Source organism: Ovis canadensis, chromosome 24 (assembly GCF_042477335.2).
Source record: "Ovis canadensis isolate MfBH-ARS-UI-01 breed Bighorn chromosome 24, ARS-UI_OviCan_v2, whole genome shotgun sequence".
In the NCBI taxonomy this organism is placed as follows: domain Eukaryota; kingdom Metazoa; phylum Chordata; class Mammalia; order Artiodactyla; family Bovidae; genus Ovis; species Ovis canadensis.
Window position 1 is genome coordinate 28329521 of NC_091268.1, and position 14525 is coordinate 28344045.

Genomic DNA, 14525 nt, shown 5'->3' on the forward strand with positions numbered 1-14525 from the left:
ACTTAGCAGACAGGGAGCCATGGGGGAAGCAGACAAAGGAGATCATTCCAAAAGTGAGCCCCAAAAGACTCCACCGTTTGGCAAGTGCCTATCATGCCTGTCCTAGGAATTTTATATGCATTTTCCCCCCTGATTTTTATAATCACAGAAAACAGCTGCTGCTGTTATCATCGTTAATGCACTTCTACAGATGAGGCAGCCCCAGCACAATGATGTCACCACTTTTCTAAGATCGCGCAGATTTCAACAGCCGGGTTTTGTTTAACCCTGAAGTCATGTTCCTTCCCCAAAACCATCCTGCCTCTAACCTTCATAAAATCCATCTTTGATCTTATCCTCTTCCTGAAATCAAATTACCAGGTTTTCTTAATACATGCCTCTGAAAAATCACACGTAAATTTAGTAAAAAGAAAAAACCCACAAGCTTTCACTTTTGGTAAAAAAGAATGTTGGAGTGAGGAAACCAGCATTAAGGATATAACTTGAAAACACATCATTTCATAGCTGAACTGCACTTTTTTTTAATAAACCAAATATCAATATGTGTCTCCATCAGAGCTGCTGAGGGTCATAAAGACCCTCAAAGTCCTGCTAAATTTACTTGTGATCTAAAAACCATTATCACAGATGGTGAACATTTGTTATTTTCTCATTGAGGGTTTCCTGCACACAGTTCATTCTTATTGTTATTTTATTACTTGTTTTTTTTCCCTCAACAAAAAGGAAATACTGGCTTTCCTTCTTGTACATTAAGCATTCTCAACAGAAGTGAAAAATGGTTCTTGGAAGATGGGCAAAAAAAAGTATTTTTTAATATATAATGTACAGATAATGTATAATGTACAGGGGCTTCCCTGATAGCTCAGTTGGTAAAGAACCTACCTGCAGTGCAGGAGACCCCAGTTTGATTCCTGGGTTGGGAAGATCCGTTAGAAAAGGGATAGGCTACCCACTCCAATATTCTTGTGGCTCAGCTGCTAAAGAATCTGCCGGCAATGTGGGAGACTTGGGTTAAGCCCCTGGGTTGGGAAGATCCCCTAGAGAAGGGAAAAGCTACCCACTCCAGTATTCTGGCCTAGAGAATTCCATAAACTGGGTAGGCCATGGCATCACAAAGAATTGGACATGACTAAGCAATTTTCACTAATGTACAGATACACATAGAGCACATAAATATATACAGTGAATCTGTGGTATTAAAATTTCAAGGAAAAGTGATTAGGAAAAATTATATTTAAAAGGGTCAGGAGCTAAAATGTAAAAAAGATCAAGAAACACTATGATAATCAGTTTCTTTGTTACAGGCGCTGACGTCGGCTTCACACAGGTCATAACTGGGTGACATGCCATCCAGTCTTCACTAGGACTTGATCCTCTTAAGTTCTCACTCCTCCCTTCCATCTCTGCTAAACCTTCAAAGCTGTCTTCATTTCATTCTCCCTTATATTCCATAACTCAGAATTTAAGGGAGTCTGCTTTGAAGAAATACAACCTAAGGAACGCTCTTGGTTGCAAATCTTCAGCCAGTTGTCTGTTTGTATGTCTATAAAGTAACTCTCAGGCTTAGAAGTAGAGAAAGGATTTGGATGAGTTTCTTAAATCTGATAAAGTATATCCTGTCCTCTCTTGATTATCCCTCTGAAGGATTTGGGCAGGAGGAGGCAAAGGGCCCCAGTCTCTGAGATGCAGTCAGAATACTGCCGTAGGGTGGTGCCACTGTCTCGTGAGGACTTGCCTGAAAAGAGCGAGGAAGCCCCTTCTCCCTGCCAGTGGCCTTGCCCCACAGGAAGTTCTCTCCCCTCAGCTTAAGCAGATGTTAGTCAGCAAAGTGTTACTGGTACAGTTCCAGTCCTGACAAACCTGGCCACATCTTCAGAGAGGATAAAGCAAGCATAGGAGGGAAGTGCCGTTCGTGCCAGTCCAGGCTGCATTCTAGGATCAAAGAGTGTGATAGGCACAGATTACAAACCCAGTGATTATTAGGCTGTTTGGCCCCTGGTGGCTCAGACAGGAAAGCATCTGTCTACAGTGCGGGAGACCCGGGTTTGAGCCCTGGGTTGGGAAGATCCCTTGGAGAAGGAAATGGCAAGTACACTCCAGTACTGTTGCCTGGAAAATCCCATGGACAGAAGAGCCTGGTAGGCTACAGTCTAAGGGGTCGCAAAGAGTCAGACGCAACTGAGTGAGTTCACTTTCTGGCCCTTTTGCAGTGTTCAGTTATGCTACAGTACTTAGTTCTTCAAATCACTGATATTCTTTCAAAATCTTATTATCTTGGAAATGTCAGAAAAACGTATCCTTGTGAACAGTCATTTCTATAATCTCTTTGTATATGCAGTGGATACAATGTCCATGGATTTGAACAGTGGTAAAAATGAATGACTTTTAAGATACCTTGCCTGATTTCACAGAGAGCACTCTAACTATCCTTGTTTATAAAAAATATTTTAAGTTATCAGGATTATCTACTTGGGCTTAATAATTATGAAATCATTGGGATTTACCATTTAATAATCATCTAAAATGTGATATTTTATTGTATTTATAATGTTAAAAAAGAAAAAATTAGGGATCGTATATGCATCTCACTGAAAATATGGCATCTTGAGGGAAAAAAACTTGGGTGTCATCTGGACTGAAACTTTTCCTTCCAAAATGGTTCCAATCTGACTGATTATGCCTCTACAAATGTCATGATACTGTGCTCAGACTGTGCGAAAGAAGCCCCAGAGTGCCCGCATTTGATCCAGTGAATGGCTCCCTGCGTACCTGTTCCGAAGCACCAAGAGGTGGAAGACAAAAGACAAGAGCATCCTCCTCAATTCTGGGGCCCAGAATGCTGCAGAAGTACATGCAGTCTTTAGCGGTCTCCTTGCATTCTGCTGCTAATTACTTTACTCATTACTTTTGAATGTGTTTTACGTTGGTGGAACATTAACATCCTCAGGTTTTTCCTTGTTGAAGCATAGCATCATCACACTGATGGTCTTTTTCGTCAGCAGTTTTATAAGCGTATGTTGACTCTGCCAAGTTTTTGTGTAGGTCCCTTGAGCCACGTTTGTTTCTGTTCTGATTCCCGGAAGCCTTTCTTGGATTGTTCCTAGTCTCAAGCCATACAGCTTTTCTCACGCTTATTAAATATCTATGCTTGGGGTAGTGGGAAAATTGACTTGATTTATGGTATTCTCTTTCATACTAAAACAACTCTTTTGAGTATAGACACAAACACTGTGGAAGCAGATTTATAACCAAAGTGAATTAAGTCACTTATCATTTGAAGTTAAATTCCACTTGTGACAACAGAGCCAAGTGCCACATGCTGATGATACAGCACATTTAGTAAAGAACAGGGCAGATGTATTGGAAAGCAGTCCACGTGACAACTGTGGGCTCTTCTTACCGGGCGGGAAAGCCAGTCTCCTTCCTCTCACCAGCCCTGATTCAGTCGGAAAGACATTAAGTGGGGCTGAGCAAGGCAGCTGCCCTGTGGGAGTGGGGGCAGAGGTCCAGTGCAGGGCTTCAGAGCCTGTGGGCGGGGAGACATACCTCCCTAAGGTTTGGCCACAGCCGTGAGAGTAATGGGGTGAATGGGGTATCCATGAGTGTGGTGGCAGAGACCCATGGGACAAGATTCTCACTATAGGAGGAGGACCCTACAGATACAGAAAAGGAAACTGAGCCTGACCCGGTGGGGTTGGATTGGAAGTGGAGGCATTGGGGTGAACTCATGGTTTTCAATATATATAAATAAATATAGATGTGTTTACTTAAATATAGGTCTATATTTACATCTGTTAATAGTGAGACACATAAATACATATGTACTTACACACAGATACACATAAACTCAGACATATATCCTACGTCTGACTCAGAAAGGGCCTGGGAATAGTGACACCCAAATAGCATTGAGCACACCCAGAATTCACACCTTGGTTTCTCAATGGAGCAGGAAAAGTAAAAGGTGAGCTTGGAACGTCTTAATGCCAAAAAGTAAGAAAGTGCTCAAAGAACGATGAGATCAGAAGAGGAAGAAACTGAAGCCAGCTCAAGGGGATTCCCATGGGCCAAATCTGAAATTATTTGAGCATCAAAATAAGGAATAATTGGAACATTTTATAACCCATTGAATGAAATTTGAATAGCTGGGTCCTTACTGTTATAAATCGATAACATAAACTGAATGAAGAGAATTTTTTCATACAGTAGGATGTACCACTAATAAACGTAGAAGGGATGATAGAGTTTTCAGAATCATCATTTGGCAGTCGTGCTAGTAATAAATAACCCAGCCCCACGAAATGATTAATTACCAAGAGGAAATTTTATTTTGCAGTCAAGAAAGCTGGCCATTGCCACTTTAACAACTCAGTCAAGATAAACACCATCAGCTATGAGAGAAACTGAGTTTGTCCCCTACCACCTAATGGGATGGAAAGAACACACTGCTTCTATGGTATTCCTGCCAAAAATACTCCTGTTATAATTTGTATCTAATCTTGAAGATATATCGAAAGAACTGAGAGTAACTCTACCAAGTAACCACCCTGTAATCTTCAAAAGTCAAGCAAAGAAACATTGAGAAAGATTGAAGAACTGTTCAAGATGGAAGAAAACTAAAGAGACTCAGACTCTGTGCCATACGTGATCCTGGTTTGGGTGTTTGGGTCCTTCTACTATAAAGGATGTCCTGATAGCCAGCAGAATGTGAATGGAGTCTGTAGGTGACAGTGATATGTCGTCGTTAATTTCCTGATATTGATGGTCATATTGTAGTTCCGTTGGAGAATTAGCTTTGTAGGAATTACGAACCAGAGCACGTAGGGTAAAGAGGTATTATGTCAGAGCCTCCTCGCAGATGGTTCATGGAAATAGAGCTCTTTGAACTTGAAATTATTTCAGATTTTTTAAAATAGCAAAATAAATGTCCTTTCAGGCCTATTCACCACTAGAGAAATTATTATTACCTTTCAAAACTACAGAGGCAGACTTTTAATACAAATCTACAGCCAGAAAGTATTTCCTTATTTTGAGATCTTTTATGTTTATCAGATAAAAAAATAAGCTCGCAGAGGATCCTTAAGACTGTTTTCCGTTTTAACATACTAAATACGTACAAAAACATGGCCAATAAAGAATTTTTAAATGGCTGATGGAGCTTTGAATATACTCAGGCTTCTAAACCTGGAGCCAAATAAACAGTTGAGTACAATTTTAAAAGTAGCATCTCTGAAAAAGAGAGTGTTGGGGTTTATTGTTTTTATTCCTTTGGCAGTGCAGTTAAGAATGTGAACCCTGCAAAGCTGCCTGTTTGGAACCGTGGCCATCACTTACAAGATACGTGACTCTGACAAAATATTTGATTTTTCTAGGCCTCAGTTTTCACACCTGTAAATTAGGATCAATATATATGCATGCGCATTCAGTTGTGTCTGACTCTTTGCAACCCCATGGACTGTAGCCCACGGATTCTCCAGGCAAGAATACTGGAGTGAGTTGCCATTTTCTTCTCAGGGGATCTTCCTGACCCAGGGCTCATATCTGTGTCCCCTACACTGGCAGACAGGTTCTTTACCACTGAGCCACCTGGAAAGCCTATAAATTAGGATACCAACATTGAAATCAACAGAATGAAGACGATAATATATGACAAGCACTGAGACTGTGGCTCATTGTAAGCACTCAACCAAGTTGGCTGCTTTTATTATTTCAGAAGTTAAATTGATGCATCAAAGCACTCTAGTATGATTATGTTGCCTTCCTTCTCCCTCACCAGGAGTAGAATTACTCGAAGGCAATAACCAGTAATGGTCTCTGCTGTTAAACTTGTCCCAAGATCAAACTAAAGCCTAGAAATGGAGCATGTTTTAGAAGACAGCAGACACTGTAGTGCCAGTGTTGGCTAAATTTCAGATTGGCTGCTTACAAGACTTTAGTCTTGGTCTATAAAATGTCTAGAATGTACAAATAATCATAGTGATTGCAAAGGACTATTGGGGATTAAATGAGATAATCTTTGCAAAACCTTCTCTGAACTGGCCCAAAGAATGTTTGCAAAAAATGTGTTTTTTGTTTTTTTTTTTTCTGACTCCTTTAAAGGTGTAGGAACAGTTAATTTAGAAAACTGGAGGCCTTAGCATCAGAAATAGTAGCAGAGCATTTGAGGGCATTTTTGAGAAGTGTGTTAAGTTCATCCCTGTTTGTTCCTGCAGGGGCTTAAACTACCAACGATGGGCTTAAATTGCCTCAGAAGGAATTTCAGTTGACAAGAAGCATGCCATGTGTTGTGTAATCCCATTCTCGAGAGACGCTGAAGAAGGATAGATAGCTATCTTTCTAGAACAGCACGGATTTAGGGCACGCGAGCCTTGGAACCAGGGACAAAGGAAAGAATCTTGATCCAGTCGCCATCTCTGTTAAATGAGGAAGAGAATATTGATTTTTCCAGGCTGTAAAAATGTAAGCCTTTCTTTTTGCCAGAAAGGGGTCATGTCATATGCACAAAGTGTATGTATGTGGTTACTTTTCAAGAGAAGATGTGCTTCCTTTAAAGAGCATGTAGTTGTTCATCTAGAAATTAGTGATTCTTAGTCACTGATCTAGGACTTCTTCAGAACTCTGAGTTTCACCAGAAGAGCTCTGAATATGATTTTCTGCTTTCATTCATTCACTCAGTCATGCAACAAGTATTTGTTGAGAACTCCCTCCTGCTATTCCAGGCACTGTTAGATGTTGATCACTTAAAAAGTGAACAAAACAAAAACAGATTGCTCATGGAAGAGGACTCAGTCTCCTGCTCTTAAAATTTCTGATGAGTTTTATGGGAGCTCTTTCCTAAGAGCTGACCGTGAAAATGAGATTCTTTTGGCTCCAGCTCTGGATAGATAGGTGTTTGGTGTGTGTAAAAGCAGGCATTTTGACTTTGCCTAGAGTTGCCTTACCTGCAGATTTCCTTCAGGCAGCATCCCTGTGCCTAGTGGAAGCCAGTGACCCCGGGGGAGAGGTACTCATTGTTGATAGCTCGTGTGAAATTAAACTTGGCTGGTTGCTGGTGGAATACGTTTTGAACTAGAAGCTCTCCGTGTCTGCCTTCAATACAGGGGAGGAGATTTTTCCTTCCCACAATCATGGCGATGTTAACTCTCTCAGCCGACTAGCGGCACAAAGGAAAACTGCCGCCTGGGTCTGCATTGGCGAAGGCAGAAAGCTGCAGTTACGGGCACTTTCCTGTGACAGGGAGCACCGGCAGTGGCTGTGCCGGGAGAGCCGGACGCGGAAAAAGCGCCCCACGAGAGCAGTTGGTGGTGACATGCCTCTGTTTTTATCCAGATATGCTAGAAGCATGTTTTTCACTGTGGTGCCTCTGCTGCGATAAGACCCTCTTCCTTCGGATGCCCTAGACCACCGTTTGTTTAGCTGGAGAACTTAATGAGTAATGGATGTGCTTGGCTGGCTGATAGAAAGTATTTCCACAGCCTACGGCTGTGTTTATAGAGAGCCGGAGAGAGACCACAGGCAGCAATTTGTCTTCTTAGGTATCAGCAAAGTCTTCTCTTTTAACAACTAGGGGATTTATTTTTAACTGCTTGAGTCAGTGTGTGTCAGATGATGCGGACCATCAAACTGCAGATTGAAGTCCCGGGTGCTGGGGAGGCTGGAATGGCAAGGGAAAGGGGGCTGGCTGGGAAAAGGGGTGGGATTTCAGCATCGTGCCTCCGTAGCTCTGCCTCCCAACGTGGGAGAGTTTCGGGCTTGCAGCAGCAGGAGTGGATTTGCAGGTCAAGCTGGGAACGAAAGGGTAACGGCTGCCTTCAGCTGCTTAAAGATATAACTGCCCAGGGATCGGGGTGTTGTGAGGAGGTGGCCGGCGGCCGGCACCCAGCGGGGACCAGAGGATTCCCAGTGCCGGCCTCTGCTGGTCGGCAGATTGAGCTTTTCCTCTGCTGGATGCTGCCTGTCTCCAGGAGCCTCTCACCATGATCGATAGCTCCAAGAAGCAGCAACAGGGCTTCCCGGAGATTTTAACTGCTGGCGATTTCGAGCCACTCAAAGAAAAGGAATGCCTTGAAGGGAGCCACCAGAAAAGTCTCAAGGAAGGTCAGTCTGTCTGTGGACAGGGGCAAAACGGCCACATTTGCCCTCCTGTGAACCAGGCTGAGCGTGTGTGTCTCCTTCCCACGCCGTGTGTCTGCCCTCCGTCCACTCATGTACCTTATATGCTCTAAGTTCTTTGAAATGAAAGCGTAATGCTCTTCTCGGTAGCTCTTTCTGAAGATTCATTAACTGATGGAACTCTAGGGATTTGGCAGTAATATAGTAAGGGGTCTTAAGAAGCCAGTCCTCATTTCAGTAAGATGCTTCCAGGTTCATTCTGTCTGTTTTCTCATGTTCTCCCGTTTTTCTGTGCCCCTCACCCCCGCTTTAGGAGAGGCCATTTCCTTTTCGGTCTTACTCAGAACCCTGCTCCTTTTAGGTTGACAAAACACATAATTCCAGGAAAATGGTTTTGGTTTTTTTCCCCAATTAACATGGTATGACTTTTATTGTTTAAAACCAGGAAAGTAGCTAACTCTTTCTTAGTTATATCTTTAAATGATTAGTTTATTTGGTTATAATGCACACTGCATCTTTTTTTTTTTTTTAAGCACAGTGCATAATCTTGTGGTTTTTTTAACAAAGCATAGAATACGCTTATGAATGCTGTCAGTTATTGTCAGCGGCCGCTGACAGGTACCTCCCTGATTAAGAGAATGTCCAAAGGCCTGGGCACTGCTGTCCTGTGTCCTGGCCCAGCGTGGCCAGGCCAGTGCCCAGTGTGCTTCACTCTCGGCAGCTGGAGACCGAGGGCCACGGAGTAAGAGATCAGAACCTTCTGAGAATAAGTTTTTCCTGAATTTGAGATTTGAAAATCACCACCCTCAGTGCTTGCTTAATTTGAAATTTGTTTCTAGTATTCTTCAGGAGGAAAAAAAAAAACCCACAATAACCTCTCTTCATTTTATCTGCCTTCAGCTCCTGCCATCAGCCACCCTCTCACCTCTCCACTGCTCTTCCTCATCTTCTGGAGACCCAAACAGTAAATGTAGTTATCTTCCCCAGCTGCAGTTTGAGCTGCTTTCAAAATTATATTCCTCCTTTCTTTTTCTAATACATTTAGAACTATGAGAATATGATGATAGATTGTTGCATATTTAAAAGATAATAAGAAACAGTGGTTGTTTCTTATTGGAGTTGAGCTTCTTTTGGGTACTGGTAGGGGAAAAAAAACATCTAGATAGAAACAGACGACACACAATGAAGTATAAATAGCTGTTGCCAGGAGCCAGACAATGGGGTTGCCTCTGCTCCTGGCTGGAAATCGTCTTGTAGATTTTTCATAAAATCGATACCAGTGGAGTTTTTAGGACACGTTCTAGTGTCTCACTGAGGGGAACCTACATTTTTAAAATCATTAACTTAAAAAAGGAATTATTTATGTATCGTATAAGTCAAGTTCTAGTGTTAAGCTCCTATTAGCACCATCCATTTTTAACTGTTTTTATGCTACTTGAAAAACTGGGGAAGTAGAGGAAAATGGAATTGGAGAAATAAAAAGATGTCACAATAGCAGTATGATAAGGAGCATAGAGAGAAAGAATTAAAAATAATAAAAACAGGGTAGGAGAATTATCAACAGGAACAAAATTGCCTTGAGATGTATCAATTCTTTCCCTAACCACTGTGACCATGCTTTGAGTTTATACAAATTTATACATGTACCACAGTATAATGTCACAGAGCGAGAGCACAGGCCCTAAAGTGAGATATACTTGGGAGCAAATCCCATTTTCTAGCTCTGTGACCCTGGACAAGTTCACTGCTCTGAGCCTTAGTTTCCACCTTTGTACAATGAGGATAAACAGTACCTACTTGGTAGTGTTTTTATGAGATGCCCAGTTTAATGCCAGTGTAACCATCCTTCTTCTTATTTGTTCACCCTTTGTTGCCTTTCTCTTCTACTTAAAATTTAAATTTTTAAAATCCTGTGTATATTGACAAAGTAGAGAAGTGTTTATATTTGTTGTTATTCAGTTGCGCAGTCACATCCAACTCTTTGCGACCCCATGGACTGCAGCACACCAGTCTCTTACTATCATGCAAATTCATCGGTTTAAAGAGGTATACGGGAAGAGAACTTTCATGCTTTTAAACACTCCACAGAAACAATTGCATGATAAAATGAATCTGTCTCACCACAGCTGCACTGACTATGCTTTGCTTTCTATCTTAACAGACTGTACTTCGGCTGATTTTTTGCTAGAGATAGGGCGGAGGGCAAAAATAACAACCAAACAAAAAAAATTAGATATCAAAGGTGATCTGTTACCTCAAAGGTAGTGATACCAAAAGAGGATTAGACCTGCATTTAAGTAGAACAGAAAAAACTAGGAGGAATTATGCAGAAAGCTTCTGTTTACCTGGCTTTGTATGAAAATGGCTAGATTCCTATGCAGGTTTGAACCCCTGGAATTCAATTTGTCACAGTCACTGTTTGCAGATGAGCACCACCAGTCAGCTTGTCAGACTAGGGTGACAGGCCACTGCCGAGTTTCGTCTAGTTCTAGGTCCTGGGCCACGTGTCAGTTTTATGAATCTGTGAAAGTTGACTGATGTGGCAGCAATGTTCAAACACTAAAATGCCCTGGAGGCTAACTAGGTCCAATGCCCTCTTGTCAAAAGACAAATTTTGGACCATCAGTCAATGTCTATGCTTTATGCCTCATGTTGAGGGATACTAATTTGAAATATTTATTATCTTTCGCATGAACCGTATTTGGTGTTCATGTTCATTTTTGGCAAAGTTTGGTTTTGTATTTGAAAGAACAACCTCTGGGATTTTTTAAAATGTCTGAATCAAAAGTTTTCAGGTAATGAAGGAAGGATAGACTTTGATCCATTCAGCTCTAATCATCTAGCCACAGCTGGGTTGACGGTGTCTGCTGCAAGGGGTGGGCAATCGGCTCTGCTTCTCAAGCAGTTGCTCTAGCTCTTACTTATTTGGGGACATATTAGAATTCCTGTTGTTGTTGACAGTGCTAATTAGCTGAAATTATTTTAAGGGGGAAAGCCGGTAATCATGGGTTTCAAAGTTTATGTGACACACTAACAAGAAAATTTAGTAATACCTGTTGAAACTTTATGAGAAAAATGTTCCAAGTGTCAACTGCCTGTGAATAGTTGTCACCACATATCAGAGAATTGTTTGGATTATAAAGCACATCTCCTCACAGTTTTGTTAATGCTTACATAAACTTTTTTGATATATACCTACCTATGGGGCTTCCCTGGTGGCTCAGATGGTAAAGGGTTGGCCTGCAGTGCAGGAGACCCGGGTTTGATCCCTGGGTCGGGAAGATCCCCTAGAGAAGGAAATGGCAACCCACTCCAGTATTCTTGCCTGGAGAATCCCATGGATGGAGGAGCCTGGTGGGCTATAGTCCATGGGGTCACAAAGAGTCAGACATGACTGAGTGACTCACACATGGGTGTAGTTGAGAATCTAATTATTTTCTGCTTTATGTGAGAAATAGCAATAAATGTCATAAATTCTGATCAGATTCAAAATAGGACATTTTCCTTAGACTAGTTTGTTTTCTCAAAGCAGCAGTAAGGAATATCAACTTTTGATTTATCCGTGAAAGGTTCAAAACATTTTCTAATAGTGCTCAATGTAGATGAGATTTAACTTAATTTCTGGTTCTAACAACTAAAGGATGTCACAAATCACTGGCTTGACAACTTACAAATTAATAATCACAAAACTTGAGGGAAATTCAAATAAATTGAGATGATTTAATTCAGATAAGTGGCTTAATATGAAGCATTATCGAGATAGTGAATCATTATGCCAGTGCTACCAGCTAGTAATATCCCATATTTATCAAAGACAAAATGGTATTAAATTAATTGAAAGAGGAAAAATTGATGTTCAATATGCAGAGCTTTCTAATGGTGAAAATAAAATAACCAAAAAAAGAAAACTGACTTGTATATTACTTACCTTGACTAAACTACATGCTCTGACAAACAGCCCCCAAACTCAGTGTTTTAGCTAATGAAAGTGCATTTTTTGCTTGAAACCTAGTCCCAGGTGGGTTAGGCTGCTCTCCTAGTCAGTGGTCCTCTAAGAAGTAACTCAGGGATCTGGACTGCTTTCATTGTGTGGCTCAGCTGTGGATGTTGAGGGGAGGAGTTATAGGTTTAGGGATCCAATAGCAGTTGGGATAAAGTGTGTGAGTGGAGTTTGTGGGAGACTGCATCGTAGACAGGGAAGTGGGTTAACGTGGTATGCTGGGACATGGCCATAGGAGATCTGTGTGTGAAGAAAGAAGCATATGTGAGATGTTCTGAGTAGTTCAGCCTAGGAAAAACATTAAACAAACACCTTTACCAAAGCATCAGAACTCTTCTGAGTGACAGGAGTTATACATACTGTACCTGCACTGTACATTAGCCTCATTTAAATTTAAAATCGTTAAAAATGAAGTGAAATCATTATCCACATTTCAACTAAGTTGCCACTTGTGGTTAAGAACCATGCAGCTTATAAACCACTTCCATCACTGCTGGAGATTCTGTTGGGAAACTGCTCATCCCAGCTTTGCAGGTCCACAGTGTCTTAAAACCCAATCCCTGTGCCATTGCCTAAAGAAAGTCACCTGAACCTGTCACCTAAAATTAATTTCTTCTCTGTCATATCCTCCCAGTGACTGGTTCTGCATCTGTTTATGGCATGTCACCTTTTGCTACTGTGACAGGTGTCTGCACTGTCTTCACTGTTAGACCATACTGTTTCTTTGAGATAGTGTCATTGTTTGAATAATTTTTATACCTCACCTCCAGTGTCCTGCCTCTCATAGATATATTTCTATTGTGCATTAAGTATTTGGAGAATAATATATCCCTCCCTGCCTTCTTAATATAATTGTTTGAATTATTACCTTCAGATATAATTTAAAATTCAATTATAAATTAACGGCTACCCCAGAACGTAAGGCATTGGGGCCTTAAGTCATTGGTGAGGTGTATAAACCATTTGCCTACACAGAGAATGATCTCTGGATCATTGCTAGATTCATCGAATCATTATATATTATTTGATCTTTGTCATCTGCCACATTCTGCCTTTTTGATTTGCTGCTTGTAATCTTGAAAGTGAAGTGAAGTCGTTCAGTCGTGTCCAACTCTTTGCTACCCCGTGGACTGTAGCCCACCAGGCTCTTCCGCCCATGGGATTCTCCAGGCAAGAATACTGGAGTGGGTTGCCATTTCCCTCTCCAGGGGATCTTCCCGACCCAGGAATCAAACCCAGGTCTCCTGCATTGCAGGCAGACGCTTTAACCTCTGAGCCACCAGGGAAGCCCAATCTTGAAAAGTAAGCAAAAAGTATAAGAGGTAATAGTGGAATCCTGATTCTGTTGTTAATGCAACTAAAATTTATTGTCATACTAGGAGAAGCGGACAAATAGGAAGTGAAATAGAGCATGCTAGCTAGCCTTCTTCTAGAAATAAAGCATATGAACTTTGTAACATCTATTTTTGCTTCTTGGGGAATTTCTTCTTTCTTCATTTTCTGCCGGTGTTCTACATAATTAAAAGTGTTGTACAAGTGAGATATCACTAAATTAATTTTTTTTTTTTACTAAATTTGAACTGTAAGGTAGGTTCTTAAATTCAAATAATATACAGGTATGGAGGGAAAAAGTGAGATTCCTCTTCCCACATGTAATTCAGTGTCTTTTTAAAATGGGTATATGCTACCTGTGAAATTAAATTATATAATTTAACTTTTTATTGGAAATCATTTAGCAGAAATTTGACTGCTTCTTCACAGCATCATGCCAGAGGTTATAAAGATCTATAAGCTATGGTGTTTGAGGAGCTCAGAGCCTGGAAGGCAGGATGCTGAGTGATAACATAGAAGTTAAAATACACACGCACACACAGACACACACACACACAGGAAACTGAGTGATAACATAGAAGTTAAAATACACACACACACACAGACACACACACACAAGAGCAGAAGAAACCTCTGTGTGTTTAGGTCTGAACGAGCGAGGATCGAAGACTCCGAGTGCCAGGCATCTCTCTTGTGCTTTGGGCCTTCACTCATCAACATGCCCGAGGCTCATTTCCTCCAGGGTCTCCTGTCTCAGACAGCGCCTCCTCCCCACATCGGCTTACGGCAGGAACCTGAATAGGAGGGATCTCTGACACGTTCCTTGACCTCCTCCTCACAGCCTGTCACTAGATCTGGTTGCTGAACCTGTCAGTCCTGCCTCAAAAATACTTCGTTTGTCAACGGCTGTGTTTCACCGCAGCCCCCACCCTTGTCCAAGTCCCTTTCCTCACACAGAATCTTAACAGGAATCTTTCCTCAAGTAGAGAGAGAGCCGCCCCGCTATCTCCACCCACACGCCGGTCCCTTCAGCAAGTGGAGCCCGGCCTCTGTCTTACTCCTCCCTCCTCCACAGCTGTTC

General features: G+C 41.5%; 1 protein-coding gene across 8 annotated transcripts in view; it reads left to right on the forward strand.

Annotated features, from left to right (window-relative positions):
* Positions 1-14525, forward strand: part of MRTFB (myocardin related transcription factor B) — a 215796-nt gene that overhangs the window by 135022 nt on the left and 66249 nt on the right. Inside the window, exon 1 of one of the 8 annotated variants that reach the window (XM_069570161.1) lies at positions 7728-8097. The exons of 6 other annotated variants lie outside the window; for them this stretch is intronic. In XM_069570161.1, coding sequence (XP_069426262.1) covers positions 7977-8097 — 121 coding nt within the window. In that variant the 5' untranslated portion in view covers positions 7728-7976. Of the gene's footprint in view, positions 1-7727; positions 8098-14525 lie in introns of those variants that run through there. One more of the 8 variants, XM_069570159.1, reaches the window with a different exon arrangement.